Source organism: Lacerta agilis, chromosome 12 (assembly GCF_009819535.1).
Source record: "Lacerta agilis isolate rLacAgi1 chromosome 12, rLacAgi1.pri, whole genome shotgun sequence".
Taxonomy (NCBI): domain Eukaryota; kingdom Metazoa; phylum Chordata; class Lepidosauria; order Squamata; family Lacertidae; genus Lacerta; species Lacerta agilis.
The window spans coordinates 38733915-38751473 of NC_046323.1; the positions used below are offsets into that span (position 1 = coordinate 38733915).

Consider the following 17559-nt stretch of genomic DNA (forward strand, 5'->3'; position numbering starts at 1 on the left):
AGAGCAGCGGGACCAGAAATTCATCAAAGACTGGTTAAAATTTACGAATTATCTGAAAGACAATTTACATTTGAATACATTAATAGGACTTCAAGAAGTTTTGTAGTTAATGTGTAGAATTACTATTGTAAGTAGGATAGTAAAAGTAAGAAAGAATAGTTTTTGTTAATGTAAGCAATGGTTGATTAAAGAAGTATAATGCTAGGTTAAAAATTAGAAAGCCATGTGAAGGGATCGATGGAAGTCAGCCAAGTGGAAAATGTATGAAAATGTTTGTTTAAATAATATTGTAGTAGTTTAGTATAAAAATAATAAAAATTATATTAAAAAGATAAAAGAAAAGAAGAAGCGCAAAAGCGCAAATGAAAATGCTTTAGCTCTATTTACTGTATAGGCGAGATGTGCCTTCCAGACCATGTTATATTGCAAATAAACTCCCAAATACTGGAATTTAAAAACTTGCTCAATGGGTATGCCATTTATTTTCCAGTTATAAGATCTCCAGCTTTTGGAGAAAATTAAAACTTTAGATTTGGCATGATTTATCATAAGAAGATTGGATTTGCAATATGAATAAAAAATATTTAATGCTCTCCTTAGGCCAACTCTAGAAAAGGATAGGACCACCGCATTGTCCGCATAAAGTAAAAGGGGACAACGATATTGGGCTAAACGTGGGATATGAATAGTTTCCTGTGATTCTGTCAATGGCGTCCTCATGTCACTAATAAAAAGATTAAAAAGAGATGGGGCAAGTATACATCCTTGGCGCACTCCTTTATTGATAGGAACCGAATTTGAAAGGTCGCCAGCAGGGGTAAGTCTCACCCTGGCAGCCGATCCGCTATGTAAATGGGTTATCAGCCATAAAAGCCTTCTGTCTATTCCCCATCGGGCTAATTTTTCCCACAATAGTTCTCTGGGGATGCTATCAAAAGCGGCCTTTAAATCAATAAAGGCCGCACAAAGTTGTCCTCTTTTTGGGGAAGAGTATTTTTGAGCTAAGTGATGTAAAATTAGCACGTGGTCAGTGGTGGATTGATTGGGTCTAAATCCCGCCTGTTCAAAGCCAATCAATTTATTATCTTCCACCCATTTTGTAAGCTTTTTTAGCAAGTAGCGTGCGTAAATTTTCCCAATTATGGACAGTAAACTGATGTTCCTGTAATTCTCTGGGTTTTCTGGTGCAAGTAGCTGTTAGTTGACCAGCATGTGGTCGCTGCACCAGGCAGCCCATGCCGCAAAAATCATTAAAGAAAATGATAGTCTAACCACCAAAACAGCAACTGCCAGCAACAAGAACATAAAAAACAAGAAAGGAACTAAGTAAAAAATAGAAGTAAAGCACTGAACACAGAATAGCGAAAGACCTGTAGCAAGGAGAAAGGGTGTTTTGTTTTAACCTTGGCGGACACATAAAAATTGTGGGATGTCTACCTCCCACAATTCTTTGCTCCTGCCTGAGTCTTGTGCAAGAGGAACAGCCCAATCCGAATACTTCACCGCCCACTGTCATAAATGGAACAAATCAAGATAATGTTATTTTAAATTGTGTTTTGTTATAGCATGTACAGGACAACATTGCACAACCTTTAGAGGTTTAGACAGCACTCTAGCCTGTGTCTTCAAGCAGCTCATATATATTTATTTATATGGGCTTACTGCATCCAATTGCTTTTGATGCATAAAATCTTTGCCAATCTGTCACTTGGGTACTAATGATTTCTGTCCACTTCTTCTATTAGATACTAAAATGAATTTGTACACTGTGGCTGTTTGCAGCTATCTGGGCACATGGTATTTAAATTTAGTCTCCTTCAATGCATTGTGCACCATTTTTTAGTTTACTTTGATAGAGAACAGTTCTAAAAAATGTAATTAGTAATGTATCTTTTATCCAGACAAGAAAATACAGGCGATAGCTGAGAAAAAAAAACGTTTGGTTTCTAGTTTTGAGGCAATTCTTCAAAATATGGAAGAAGCACTTAGTTTAGACCAAGGAGCAAGGACAAGACCTGATGGTAAGTCCAAAACAAAATTCCATGGAAATGGTGCTTCAGAGACACTGTCACAATAACTTCTGATTGTAGTTTGCTTCCAACCTAGAGCATTTTGTTCTACAATACCTTTTCTGAGGATAATGTTTATTGACAGTAAATTTTACTGTTTTATCTTTTGTAAATCACTTTGAGATTTTTTTTTACAAGCAAGCAGGGTGTAACTCTTTATGTAATATAAAAATAAATACATAAAAAAATTCTATCCTCACAATGAGAACACAATCCTGTTCTCATGGAAGACCAACTGAAAGGATTACAGGATGCATTTTCTGCTGTTCTTTTCTATAGCTCTGAAAAATGCCAAATAGGACCTGCCACTTTATTCCATCCTGCTATTTCAGAATTCTCTTCACTACAGAATCTCAATGTTATATGATTGCAGTTTTAAAGGAAATAATAAATATTAATAAATATTGCTTTCTGTTGTTGAATATAACCATTTTTACATTTCCTAGAGAGAAATATAAGTGATCTCATAGAACTTTCCAATCTAGAATCAAAACTGGATGAGATGCAAGATTTAGGAGTTATTTCAGGCTTTCAACTGGATACTATAAGTGAGTAAAGAATTAACACCTTGTATATACAGCAACATGTATTCCAAACTGGATTTAGGCTGAGGTTTGCCTTAAAAAAACAAAAACCTAGTCTATAAAGAACACAATATAATTTCCTTAGTAGATAAACCACTATTATATATAGCAAAACATCTTTAAATACATTTTTCTTCATTTAGTTCATTAATATCTATTTTCTTTTGGTAGGGAAAAAAATGCACAAACTAAAAGAACAAAAAAAGAAAATGATTAGTAAATGGGAAAAACTTTTTCTAAAAGAGTATCCAGAAGGATATATACCTCAATGTAAGTACAAATATGATTGTATTATTGGGTTATTGGCAATTTTAATGTCTTAAAATTAATTCCTGTTGAGTATTTTTGTTCACCTGGGACTTGGCTACATTAGTCAAGAAACAGCGTTTTAAATGCATTTTAAACATGCAACACCAGATGACGCCAAAGGGTATTTTTCTTTTGTTATAACAATTCAAATTTTTTGACTTATTTATAGTGTTTTCCTGTGTGTAGATCCACCCCTGGTCAATCATATTCTGCTTCTTGTAAGCCAAGGATGGGGAACCTCCAGCCCATCAGGTATTTCTGGACTGCAGATCCCCATCATCCATGACAATTGGCTATGCTGACTAGGGCTGATGGGAGATATAATCCTACCACATTTGGAGGGCCACAGGTTTTCTCATTCCTGTTGTAATTCTTCTTTTCCATTCCCTTTCCTACCTAGTTTACTGTAACTGTACTAAAATGTTCAGTGCTATTTTTCTAGAAAAAGAGGTTCTGGAACTCACCATGAACACATCCCTTGTTCTATTATAATGACAATGGCACCCATCTGAGAGGTGCAGGAACTGAGTTCCAATGAGGAGGAGGAGACAACAACAAACTAGCTGAAAAAAGCCCTGAGAATGTTCAACACAATTACACGTGTCTTCGCAACTTTGGGGCATTGCCTTTTTTAATTCCCTGCTACCAACTTGCAGATATAACATGTAAATATATTGTGACAGAAGGTTTAACTAGCATGATTTACTAATCACTATTACCTGATAGTTTTTCTTCCCTTCTTTACCATACTTCCAGCTGCATACTACCTCCTCCCTGCCATGGGGAAGCCCCACCTCATAGCTCCTCATAGTAACTGTATCTTGGAATTCCTTTGAAGCAACTCTCTCGAGCATTCCCTCTCCCACCTCCTTGTGCTGACTTACCTGATGGAACGCACACATTCGCCATAACTTGGTGAAAGCACTCCTCTTCTCCCAGGTCTTTGGGCAAATTAAACTGCCAGTGGCTTTTAAACATGTGTGGGGTGGTATTGTTTGGTTTGAATTTTTATTGTTTTATACTGTAAACCAGGGTGTATGGGTTGTTGGGGGAGGGGTAGTACCTTTGGTGGGGGAATCATCGTGCTCCTTTTGGAGTAGTTTGACCACCTTTGTCCCCCACCTTGCACTCAGCTCTCACCTGTGGCTCATAACAGCAGCCACACCCTGGGAAGGGCTTTGACTGGCTGGCTAAACCAGATGAGAATAGTTGAGTTAGGGACTTCCCATGCATGTGAAGGCAGGCTCTGGTGGATTGAGTAGATGAGACCAATTGTGGATACAACAGTCAAGAAAGCAGTTCCTGCACAAGCTGTAGAGGGAAGTGAGGAGCAGGTGGGGCTCATCAACTTGGGAAAGTAGCCCATCTAGGAGAAGGAAAACTCTGATCCTAAACCTCCACTGCCTTGCAGGATATATTTGGGGGAGGAAACAGCTAAGGAGTAAACCTTACACAAATCAGGAGTGTAGTCCCTCAGATAGTTGGATAGTATGCCTTCTTCTGGCAGCTCCTGCTGCCCAGCTGGTGCCAGACATATTTAGACCACATCAGTGAGGCTGAGAGGAAGGTTTTGTCTGGGCAGCCTAGGACCACCATGCACACTGCCCAGGTTTGAGCATTGGGGAGGTCACTTCAGAGCTGCTAAATAAAAATACTTACCTTACACAAAAGTACTGTGCCTTCCCCCAAAAGCTATATCCTTCCTGACATTCAAAACCTCTTCATTCTTTTATCTTTATTTTCAAAGGCCCAGTCTACATATTACATCTATCACAGGGAAATGTCAACAGATGATGGTGATAAGTTGTTATTGTATAGAAAACACCATTAATGTTGAAGGTGTTTTACAAAGTACAAAAGGTCACATGCCTACCACAATGGCATCACAATCTAAAATTCAACATGGGAGACAAATGAAGAAGGGGGGAGGGAGTTGAGATGGGAGAAACATGGGTAGAATGTGTGATTATAGTAGTTACATGTAATTAGACTTAGTTACAGCATGGTATGTGAACTAAGGCAACCTCATGGAAACAGTGGCAGTTGAGGATAGGTTTTAGGTCAAAAGATTGGTTCTGGGAGGCAATTCCAGACATATGGCACAGCATGTGAGAAAAGTCAGAATTGTTTAAGACAGCAGGGAACCTTTGGATAATTGAGAGTGGAGAAGCTCTGTGTAGCACTGGTAAACATGTATTACTTTCTCATAACATGGAGTGCCTCTATGGCAGTGCCTTATGCTTTTGGATGGGATGGCACTAGCACAAAGTTTTATTTATTTATGATTAATATTTGTTTAATTTATATCCCACTCTTCCTTCCCAAAGGAGCCCTGGGCTCATGCCTCATGTGAAATTAAATTAATTTTTTCAGTAAAAGTTTGCTTTTATTTTTGAAGCCACCAAAAAATACAAAACACCCAAAGAATTAGCTGGAAAAGGTTTGTTCTCATATTTGCAATCAAGTATCAAAGATCTGCAAGAACAAGGCATTATTCGGCAAGGTAGCGGGTCTGGTAAGTATTGTAGTCAAACTTTTTGTGTTTGAGTTTTCTGAACAGATAGACTAGGGCAGACTAACTCATGGTTCATGGGGTGCATTTGGGCACCAAAGAGCTTTTGCGGTCCTTCCATGATATCGACCAAATCTGTCATTTTAAATAATAAAAACAAGTTGTTGTTTTGTTGTTGTTGTTGCTGTTGTTGTTGTTATTTATTAAAAACCTTATTGCTACGAGATCCCAGCTGTGATGCCCTTCAGAGGGCTCTCAGGACCAATAGGCCACTCTACTATCACATGACCACATCCAAGCTGCCTCATGGTGGGAGCAGTGCTGCTTTCTTCCTCTTTCCTCTGCTGCCTCCATTCTCCTCCTTGCCCTCTGCACCCTCTTAATTTTTTTAAAATGTTCATTACCACCATGTCAGCGCCATTTCCTAGGCACTGACTTTGAGACAAGGCCAAAGGCAGGGGTGGCACGTTCCATTTCACTGCTTTGAAAATGTATAAAACATTTATTTTCTGCCTCCTTGGTCTCCCTTTCTTTCTGCTGTTCTAGTTTTATTTCAACCTGTTACAACGAAGGTGTGCAAACTAGCTTTTGCTAGGCTAGGGGTGGGTGGGTCCAGGATGGTGAGCAGGTATTTGGTGAGGCTAGGTAAGAAAGTTCTTTTTAAATGTGTGTGTTGTTTTCTGTACTGCATATGCTCTTAAATTGCTGATTTATTTTATTTGTTAACTAACATCCTATTGGGTTTTAGGATCCTCTTGGTGTTCTTATTTCAAATATTTATTTATTTTTGCTTTATAGTATTTGTGTGTGTTTTGGGGGGAAAGTCCAATGCCCAGGCAGCTGGAGCAGGGTGGGGGAGTTTGTTTTGTGCTAGTTAAAGAAGATGCAGGCACATAGTTCTGTGCTTAGGCATGTATATGAATGGTAAAAGCAGAGTGGGGTGGTATTATAGCTAGGAGGGTCTTTGAAACCCTTCACTTAGGCACCCTTCTTCCTGACAGTTATATTTTGTGTTCTTCAAGACACACAAAAGGTATAGGAAGTTGAGTTAGTCTGTAGAAACAACAACAACAACAACAACAAAAACAAAATCCATAGTCAGGAAGCCATGACTGGAGTTTCAATCATCCCAATCCCACTTAAAGGATGCATGGGACTTGGGTATAATTTATTGGGTCACTTAAGTTTGTGTGTGTTGGTGCTTTATTGTACACCTGTACATCTTTCAGTATATATTTTCTGTACACCTGAGTGAAATTTGAGCTAGGTACAATTAATAAGTTGTTATTATTAATTTATTACCCACCTTGCACCTTAAGGTTATCTGAGACTAGGTAAATCCATAAAGTAATTATATTTTTCAATAAAAACTGAAAAGTAGACTGCTCAGAAGTTTTCTAAACTTAAAATCATAGAATGGTAGAGTTGGAAGGTACCTGAGGATCATCTAGTCCAACCCCCCTGCAATGCAGGAATATGCAGCTGTCCCATATAGGGATTGAACCTGCAACCCTGGTGTTATCAGCAACCTGCTCTAACAGGCTATCCAGGAATAAATTCAAATTATTTTTCTTAGAGGTAGAATTGGATCAGCTAGCAGAAGAAAAAAGAATTGTGGACAGATATTTTGAAGAAGTTCCAATAGAATTCCTGCCTTCAGAGGTTGCTGCTTTAAGTACACAATATGAGGGTGAGTAGGAAGATAATAATAAAGTAGGATTAACCTATCTGATGGTCTTGTTTAACAAAATCCAAGAACTTACACAGAATTGTTTGACCCAAGGATATAACTGGGTTTTTTTCTGAATGAGGAGCAGTCACAGGAATAAGACTTGTAATATATTGTAATATTACAGTACCTTGTGTATACTTTGCAGAACAAAAACTCCAGAAAAGGGTTGTTATATTCCACAAAATGTGGTAAAGATCACTGGCTTAGAGCTTAGATAGTTTTAAAGGATGCAGGAAAGAATGAATGAATGAATAAATAAATAAATATATTCACCTACATATTCCTGAGCTCCTGGTTATTAATATGTAACAACTAGCAAACTCTTTCATTATGATCAGCAAGGGTGAAGTCCCTTTTGCAGGAAGCATTAGCACCAGTAGCCCTCCTCTCAAGTTACATACTGCATTTACTTTAGCCCATGGAATTCACTCAGAAGCAGATGCATCATTAGGCAGAATAAGACAACCATTTCAGGTGACAAGATACTTTTTTGGGGGGTGAGGACATGGATGCAGCAATGCCGTAGCTGTCCTCTTCTGTTGGTGTGTGGCATTTGGCATGACCTGCTGCATCATTGTGTGACCAAAAACAATGGTGAGACAAATTGCTGTTTTGTCAAGGAACTAATGCTTGATTCTTATTACATCTGAACATTTTGATCTGAACAAATTTATATTCCAAACCAGGTTATGTTGTCATCATGTCTAATTTGGCTTTCGAAGAAAATACAGTCGTACCTTGGAAGTCAAACAGAATCTGTTCAACTTCCGAAACATTTGGAAAGCAAAGTGCGGCTTCTGATTGGCTGCAGGAAGCTCCTACAGCCAATTGGAAGCCGCGGAGGCCCCGCTGGATATTTGGCTTCCAAAATAATGTTAGAAAACCAGAACACTCACTTCCGGTTTTCGATCGTTCGGGAGCCGGAACGTTTGGCTCCCAAGGCTTTCCACTGCTGAGGTACATCTGTACTGGAGGCTAGCAACCCAGAGATTCTTTGCAGTTTTCTACTTTTATGAATAACAGAGCTAGTGAATAGGTTTTATGGTCCAGTTGACTCTCATATTTTGTGCAGGTTATGTTCTAGGGATAGCATGTAAAGCAAAATAACATATAGTCAAAACAGCCCTTTAAACACCACAAAATGGCTTGTAAAAAGCACAGTGCAGCATTTACTGGTGCCTGACGACTGCATTACTTAGTCTGTACACTCTCTAACTGCACTTCTAAACACACTCTGCACCTCTGAACACTCCCAAGGTGAGTGCAATGAAGGGTGGGATTGCTGATGCTTTCCCTGCAATACCCACCCACCCCCCTTTCCCCAGTCAAGCACATAAAGCTGTGCATAAGTTGAGAGTCAGCTATGTAAGAAATCTAACATTCTTTATCTGTAGGAATTGCATGCAGAATGTGTTTGACATGTACTGGTTCCACCTTCAGAAATTTTTCAAAACTTTTTGTACACTTTTTTGTTTTGTGTAATTGCAATTTACTTTACTACTTCTGGCTGTGGCTTTCAGAGACTCTGAGATACAGTGGTACCTCAGGTTACATATGCTTCAGGTTACAAACTCCGCTAACCCAGAAATAATGCTTCAGGTTAAGAACTTTGCTTCAGGATAAGAACAGAAATTGTGCTCTGGCAGCGCAGCAGCAGGAGGAGGTCCCATTAGCTAAAGTGGTGCTTCAGGTTAAGAACAGTTTCAAGTTAAGAACGGACCTCCAGAACGAATTAAGTTCTTAACCCGAGGTACCACTGTATAGATTAGCCCCTGTGATCCTATATAGTTCCTGTGATTAAGTATATTTTATTTGTTTTATCTTATAGATGAGAAATCATTAAAACGAAGGGCTTTGGCTGCAAAATTGGAGGCAAATATAAGAGATCTTCAATCTGCTCTTCAAGTAGATAAAATAGAAAAACCTAAATTTGAGCGTGAGTGCAGAGTAAACGCAAATTATATAGCAGACACATATTTTGCTCAGAAAATTGTGAATTACACACTCTTTTGTCCAGGGCGGTTTTTTTTTTAGCTGGAACTCACCGGAACCCCTCTGGCCCTTCCCAGTTCTGGCCCCTCCCAGGTGTGCGCCATTGCCTTTATAAGAGAACAAGGAAAGGACTTCCTTTTCTAGAAAAAATAGCACTGCTTTTGTCAACCAATAGATAAAACTATAAAACATGGTTAAACAATGTCCCACAGTCACCAGAGAGTTGGATCAGTTGCAACAGGAAACCATCTATGTCAGCTCTTAAATGGCTGCTGAAAAATTTCTGTTCCACCAGTTATAGCTTTCCACAATGGTTAATTGTAGTCTGCTGTTAACTTTGTTATATGATTTTTATTTTGCTTTATGTATTATTGCTATAAACCACTTAGATATTTTTTCTTTTTATGATATAGCAGTATATAAATATTTTATAAACAAATTAATAGAAATACTTAACTACAAGAATGAGTTGCAGCAAGCCTCTTGCTTGTGCATACTGCCCTTCTCCTGTTACACTCACACGGTGGAACTGCTCATGGGTGTGAACCACAGTAATATCAGAACTCAAGGAACTGTAAACTTATCTTTACATATGGTTAAATTCAAGTGTTCTCATCTGTGGATGCTGACTTGAGTAGAAAAATTATGTAGAATGTTTACATACATCTATGAGGGCTGCTCATTAAAGATTTCCCTTGACCCACTTCCGGTTATCGTAGGAGGATGAAATTGCATGTGTATCTCTCCAAAGGTAACGTGGTAATTTGTAGCTCTGAACTCCTAACAGTTGCTCTGCTACAGGTGCTAACGTGGAGTAATGTCTGATAATGGAACCAGTTGAATGCAGAGCGGTCATCAGGTTCCTGTACTTAAAAGGGGGCATGCCACAGGAGATATTCAATGAGATGAAAGGGACTTATGGGGAGGATGCCCCATCCAGGCATAGGGAACCTTCGGCTCTCCAGATGTTTTGGACTACAATTCCCATCATCCCTGACCACTGGTCCTGTTAGCTAGGGATCATGGGAGTTGTAGGCCAAAACATCTGGAGAGCCGAAGGTTCCCTATGCCTGCCCCATCCTATGACAAAGTCAAGCACTGGCATCGCCAGTTCAAGTGTTGTTGGACTTTGGTGGAAACTGCTCCCATTCCTGGGCCACCACAGTCTGCCATTGATGAATACACCATCTGGCAAGTGGAGGCCACCATTTTGGAGGATCGCCACATAACCATTCGCCAACTAGCTGCAGATGTCAAGATCAGTGTGGCTCTGTAGAAAAAAATCACCCATGACCATTTACACATGGGAAAGGTGTCCGCATGGTGAATTCCCCAGCTGCTGATGCCTTTCCAGAAGCAGGAACGAGTCACATGCTCACAGGCCATGTGTCATGAAACCCACAATGACTTCTTCGCCAGACTAATTACTCAGGACGAAACATGGGTCCATCATTATGACCCAGAGACTAAATCCCAGTCCAAGCAATGGAAGCACTCTGTTTCACCACCTCCAAAGAAGGCACGTGTCCAACCATTGGCGGGCAAGGTCATGCTCGCAGTCTTTTGGGACCAGCGCAGAGTAGTGATGATGGATTTCTTGGTAAAGGGTGCCACAATTACCGGGACATACTATGCTTCACTGCTGCAGAAATTGTGGAAGGCCATCAAAATTGAGAGGCGTGGTATGCTGACCAAAGGTGTCCACCTCCTGCAGGATAACGCCCCGGTTCACAACTCACACGTTGCTCAGACGGTCCTGTGGCTATGAATTCCTTCCTCACCCCCCTTATTCTCCTGACCTCACACCATTGGAACCCGGCCAGCTCCTCGGCTTCTCGAGACGGGAGAAAGAGGAGGAGGGCACCTTGGCTCGCGCGCCCCGAAGACGGCGCACCAACTTTGGGCACACGTGCACCTTTAAGAAAACAAACCCCCTCCCCAGCCTGCATTAATGCACAAAGCCAGGCTCTCCCCCCCCCCCAGCAAATGACGCAGGGAGCCGTGTAGGAAAAGCTTTCCAAGTTACGATACTTTTCTCTCTCTCTCTCTCTCTCCTCTCTCTCTCTCTCTCTCTCTCTCTCTCTCTCTCTCAGACTGAGGTGAGTGAGATGCTCCTAATCTGAGAGCCTCTGAAAAGAGGTGGTGTTTTCTAACTTTGCCTATTGTTGCTGATACTCTGTTTCTGGTTAATTGTTCCTTCTGCACGTTTCCCTAAGGAACCAAAAGACAAACTGGGAGTTTCTCTGCTTGCTTTAAACCGTTTTGAGTATTGCGTTTCAATTGTTGTGATAATAATAGTAGCTTATATTAATGCATTCTCCTCTGTGTTCTAGTTACATGTAGGTAGCCATGTTGGTCTGCTGTAGTCAAAACAAAATTTAAAAAAAATTCCTTCCAGTAGCACCTTAGAGACCAACTAAGTTTGTTCTTGGTATGAGCTATTGTGTGCATGCACATAAAATAACACACACTACTTCAGATACACTGAAATTGGTCCTGTAAGACCAATTGCTGTCCTTAAGTTGTCAACAGGTTTACCACACCTATCAGCCAATCACCCATTCCCACCACCCTTCTGAGTAATACCCCTCCCCACCCTCTCACTATACCTAAGGGTCTGGTGATTTCTATTTCAGTGTATCTGAAGAAGTGTGCATGCACACAAAAGCGGCCTCGATCCGCTCCTCAATTGGTCATCCAAGGTTTGTCTTAAAGGGCTAGTGGCCTCCTACATGACAAAATGACTGCTCTCTGCTCCTCACTTGCCCCTGCTCATGCAGAGAATATTTCCCATTCTGGTTCAAAGGGGTTCCTGTGCTTTAAGCAGCTTGGCCTCAATAGCAGAAATGCTTCCTGCAATCCACAGAAGGGGAGGGTGATGTTATGCTTTGATCCTGCTTGCAGATTTCCCTTAGGCATCTGGTTGGGTTAGGGGGCGCAAATTACTTGCCTTGCCCCGGGTGCTACACCACTTGCCGCCGCTCCTTTGAGCGCTTCTCCAGCCTGCCGCTGCGCAGGACTGGAGTAGGGCGCGGGGCGACGGGAAGGAACATGAGGGGTCCCGAGCGGGCGCTGTTTGCCAAAGGATGGGGGGGGGCGTGGGGGCGCCGGAGAGATCCCTGCACCACGGCGCAGGATAGGCTTAAGACGGCCCTGAAGCAGATGTATGTTCTATTGTAGCAAAAGGAAGAACAAAATTTTAAAAAAATGTTGAAATGTAATAGTAGAGAGGTAGTAAGTGGCTAGCTGTTTTTAGTCAAGGTTTAATGGGTCTATCTTAATTGAACACCACTAGTGACTTCCTCCTGCCTCTCAACTCTTTCATTTTCAGCATCTTATTTACTTTGTCTTTTCTTTTGGGAAGGATTCCAGGTCCTGGGGATTGGATGGGTGATCAATTAATCTTTTCAGTGCTACAATGAAGCAACTGGAGGTCACTTTGCAGCAGCCCAAACCCAAGATGTAAACTTCAGTGTGGTATCCTGTGGCCACAATGGCTCCCACCATTAAGAATCTGTATTGCTATGATATCAAGTATTTAAATTCTCCACAGCAGAGTTAATCTACAAATGGAATATTCAACTGTTGCAAGGGACTGCAAGTTATGCAACATGGCTGTGTTTTTTTAGGAGGGCAGGAATTATATATTGGACCTATTTCATTTTATTCTCTCCATAACATGTAAATAATCTCTCTCAGTACCGAAAAGCGTTTTACGAACAACAGGCAAACGGAGAGTTAGTTTAGTTGAGCCATCAGATCAGCTGGCATTGAAACCACAACTTTCAGGGCTGCAGATACACATAAGTAAAGTACCTGGTAAGTACAAAATGTGTTATCTAAAGTATTGTGTGTGCTTCCAAGGATGCCCCTTATACTGTGCATTATTTGATATGGTTAATGAGGACCCAAATGGGTTGGGTTATGACCCTCATCACATGATGGTGGCAGGAGAGCAAAGAACTCTGGGAACTCTAATCAGTCAGCTAAGTGTTTTTATCTTCAACAACACTTTATTTCTATTTCTTTACTGATCCTTCCTATATCCTTTCACTTTCTAGTATTGTGTGTATGTCCATTTTCAAATTTTACTCCTTTATTTTCTTTCCTCCGCCACACACACACACACCCTCCTGCTTCATGCCATTTTGCTTTTGCTTTTCCTTCTCATTTCCTTGTTTCCTCTAATTGACCACAGGGAAGGCATTATTTTTTGTTTTATTGTTGATTATTTTGGATCCTTGAAGTACCAACGGTTTTTCTGTCATGCAACCATTGGCATTCTTAACTGTCCTCTTCCATCTCTGGCTCCTTAGCAACGGTTGCAGCCTCGTTTCGATTGGGCGATTCCTCAGCAGTGTGCTCTGCTTTGCACACAGTTGCCTCTTTATAAGAGGGCTTGGCAAAATGTTACATTTCACAAAAGGGTGTGATATAATGCAGTTGTAACAAAGCAATGAGAATGTTGTTTGTGATGATATTATACTCACAAGTTTGTTTCTCTAGAACAAACATTGAAGGCAGGTTGAAAGATTAATAATGAGACTGGGAATGCATCATCAAATTTCTTGCTTCATTTGGTTCTAATTGTCCATTTAAAATATACATTGGACAAAATGCATTACTAGGTGTGTTTTTAAGTTTGCTTTATTTGCTATCTATAAATATTATTGTGTTACCTTGAATGTCTATTTTGACATGAATGGAGGAATATAAATGTGAAAAGTTTATTTACACATTAAATAATATAACATATTCAGAAAATTAGCATGACCTTACTGAAAGTGGTTAAAAGTGTCTTGTATAAAAATAATATGAAATTGCAAGGCTGCAGTCAATGATTTTTTTATATATATCTTTCACTTAGTGATTAGTTTGATCACAGCTGGACATTTAGGTTCATAAAACAGAGTGCATGTTTGTAATATGCCTGTTTACTCTGAACTCACACTTATGAAATCCATGCTTGGGCACAGCTAGCTTCAGAAATTTCTAGAATGTAGGCAAAGATATTGATGTTTACCCTTCTCACACACAAAGGAGAGGTACTTGTGCCTTAAGAGGTGGGGTTTTTGTCTTCCTACTTCTCAGGCTTCTTCAAGCCACTGTGTGGACAGATACCATGGAGAATTGCAGTTATTGAGGTCACTGGCAACTATGTCACAGCCACTAAATGTCAGATAGGAGACCAGATGGATCTAGTCGAGAAAGCTATCAAAGGGGGAGGAACCTGGTAGAGAAAATAAGAGACAATGGCTGCAGCAGTGGTTCAGTTCAGAATGACCATTCTGCAGACATGGAGCAATCTATCTCATGTTCTCTTCTCTAGGGATAAATTATCCTACTATCAGCATTATGAACAGTGTAGACTATCGTCTTGGGCACAAACCTGATATGGTGCAATAGACCAATTCATCCAAGACAGATTATTTAAAGTGCCAATATCATGATAGTAGAAATCATTCAGATGTCCAGGAGAATAAACCCTCTGGTGGAGATTGTAGGTAACTGAGCTGCAAAATTGTTGTTGCTCTTTACGTTTAGTCGGAATTTCCTTTCTTGTAACAAATCCATTGATTCGGGACTTATCCTCCGGAGCAGGAGAAATTTGAGGATGGCTATCATATCTCCTCTCAGTCTGCTCTTTAAATGGCTATGTGTTGTTGTTGTTGTTCAGTTGTTCAGTTGTGTCTGACTCTTCGTGACCCCATGGACCAGAGCACGCCAGGCACGCCTATCCTTCACTGCCTCTCGCAGTTTGGCCAAACTCATGTTAGTAGCTTCGAGAACACTGTCCAACCATCTCATCCTCTGTCGTCCCCTTCTCCTTGTGCCCTCCATCTTTCCCAACATCAGGGTCTTTTCTAGGGAGTCTTCTCTTCTCATGAGGTGGCCAAAGTACTGGAGCCTCAACTTCAGGATCTGTCCTTCTAGTGAGCACTCAGGGCTGATTTCTTTGAGAATGGATAGGTTTGATCTTCTTGCAGTCCATGGGACTCTCAAGAGTCTCCTCCAGCACCATAATTCAAAAGCATCAATTCTTCGGCGATCAGCCTTCTTTATGGTCCAGCTCTCACTTCCGTACATTACTATTGGGAAAACCATAGCTTTAACTATACGGACCTTTGTCGGCAAGGTGATGTCTTTGCTTTTTAAGATGCTGTCTAGGTTTGTCATTGCTTTTCTCCCAAGAAGCAGGCGTCTTCTAATTTCGTGACTGCTGTCACCATCTGCAGTGATCGTGGAACCCAAGAAAGTGAAATCTCTCACTGCCTCCATTTCTTCCCCTTCTATTTGCCAGGAGGTGATGGGACCAGTGGCCATGATCTTAGTTTTTTTGATGTTGAGCTTCAGACCATATTTTGCACTCTCCTCTTTCACCCTCATTAAAAGATTCTTTAATTCTTCCTCACTTTCTGCCATCAAGGTAGTATCATCAGCATATCTGAGGTTGTTGATATTTTTTCTGGCAATCTTAATTCCGGTTTGGGATTCATCCAGTCCAGCCTTTCGCATGATGAATTCTGCATATAAGTTAAATAAGCAGGGAGACAATATACAGCCTTGTCGTACTCCTTTCCCAATTTTGAACCAATCAGTTGTTCCATATCCCGTTCTAACTGTAGCTTCTTGTCCCACATAGAGATTTCTCAGGAGACAAATGAGGTGATCCGGCACTCCCATTTCTTTAAGAACTTGCCATAGTTTGCTGTGGTCGACACAGTCAAATGCTTTTGCGTAGTCAATGAAGCAGAAGTAGATGTTTTTCTGGAACTCTCTAGCTTTCTCCATAATCCAGCGCATGTTTGCAATTTTGTCTCTGGTTCCTTTGCCCCTTCAAAATCCAGCTTGCACTTCTGGGAATTCTCGGTCCACATACTGCTTAAGCCTGCCTTGTAGAATTTTAAGCATAACCTTGCTAGCGTGTGAAATGAGTGCAATTGTGCGGTAGTTGGAGCATTCTTTGGCACTGCCCTTCTTTGGGATTGGGATGTAGACTGATCTTCTCCAACCCTCTGGCCACTGCTGAGTTTTCCAAACTTGCTGGCATATTGAGTGTAGCACCTTAACAGCATCATCTTTTAAAATTTTAAATAGTTCAGCTGGAATATCATCACTTCCCCTGGCCTTGTTGTTAGCAAGGCTTTCTAAGGCCCATTTGACTTCACTCTCCAGGATGTCTGGCTCAAGGTCAGCAACCACATTACCTGGGGTGTATGAGACCTCCATATCTTTCTGGTATAATTCCTCTGTGTATTCTTGCCACCTCTTCTTGATGTCTTCTGCTTCTGTTAGGTCCTTTCCACTTTTGTCCTATACCAGTATTCCAATAATCTTGTTACAGTGGATAATCTAGAGAAGAGCCTTACCTATAATTTGTCCTTTGGGTTGTTGTAATTCCAACCCCCACCTGTGGACCCAAGAATGAAAGCCTATACAGGTAGAGAGATAACAGAGACTGAACTGAGGAAGATTTGAAGATATGTTTGTTTAATATGTGTAGGCTGGTAGATCCTTTGTGAATATAGTTTATTGGAAAGATCCCCTCTGCTATCATGTTGGTTTTTTAAATTACATGAGCAATTTTCTATTTTTAATGCAGTTCCATTAGTTAAGGCTCTGTTTGATGTCTGCTGCTTTGAAAGTTATCAGCTGGATGATTGCTTGAGGGAGCAGAACAGTCTTCACTGCTTTTTGTATACACATCTGCAAATTAAACTGAGCTATGGGTTACAACTCAGTTACTTTGGACTGGTACTATAAATAAGTCAAAGGACAGCTTACCTATAAGGGTCTAGCTGACTGTTCTAGAAAATCATTTTTCATGTATTGGTGTATAATAGATACTGGAGAAAACTTATTTGTATCAACAGTTAACTTTGTGTATGAATATTTTTCTCTCCATTGTGCAATGGGAACATATAGTGGCTTACAGAAACAAGCCTGAGAGCAAAACAGTAGGTGCAGGATACGATGTGACATCCCAGGAGGAGCAAGACCAACTTCTAAGTAAGTCTTATACATGCTTAGCATGCTTCCATGTGAAATGGGACATTTTAAGGAGGTAATGCACATATAACCATAGCCCTTATTTTGACAATGTATTAACTCCACCCTTTAAAACATTTATATCATTAGGATAATATTGGGGTGAGGAATTTTTGAATCTGATGGGTGGTGGTTGAACCTTTCAGATAAACCACAATGTGCAGTCTCTTCCACAACATGCACGAGATCAGTAGGTATAATAAAATCTACTGCATCCTGCTGCTAAAATTATGCATGCAAATGTGCTTACTCCAGCCAACAGAATCTCAAGCACATAGAAGGCACATAGTCCTGATATCACTTGGTGGGGAT

General features: G+C 40.6%; 1 protein-coding gene across 1 annotated transcript in view; it reads left to right on the forward strand.

The window, feature by feature from the left end:
* CCDC7 (coiled-coil domain containing 7) overlaps nt 1-17559 on the forward strand; it is a 162308-nt gene that overhangs the window by 137866 nt on the left and 6883 nt on the right. Inside the window, exons 61-69 of the mRNA XM_033165967.1 lie at nt 1902-2021; nt 2516-2617; nt 2825-2923; nt 5361-5477; nt 6497-6507; nt 6960-7164; nt 9035-9142; nt 12898-13017; nt 17125-17208. Coding sequence (XP_033021858.1) covers nt 1902-2021; nt 2516-2617; nt 2825-2923; nt 5361-5477; nt 6497-6507; nt 6960-7164; nt 9035-9142; nt 12898-13017; nt 17125-17208 — 966 coding nt within the window. The remainder of the gene's footprint in view (nt 1-1901; nt 2022-2515; nt 2618-2824; nt 2924-5360; nt 5478-6496; nt 6508-6959; nt 7165-9034; nt 9143-12897; nt 13018-17124; nt 17209-17559) is intronic.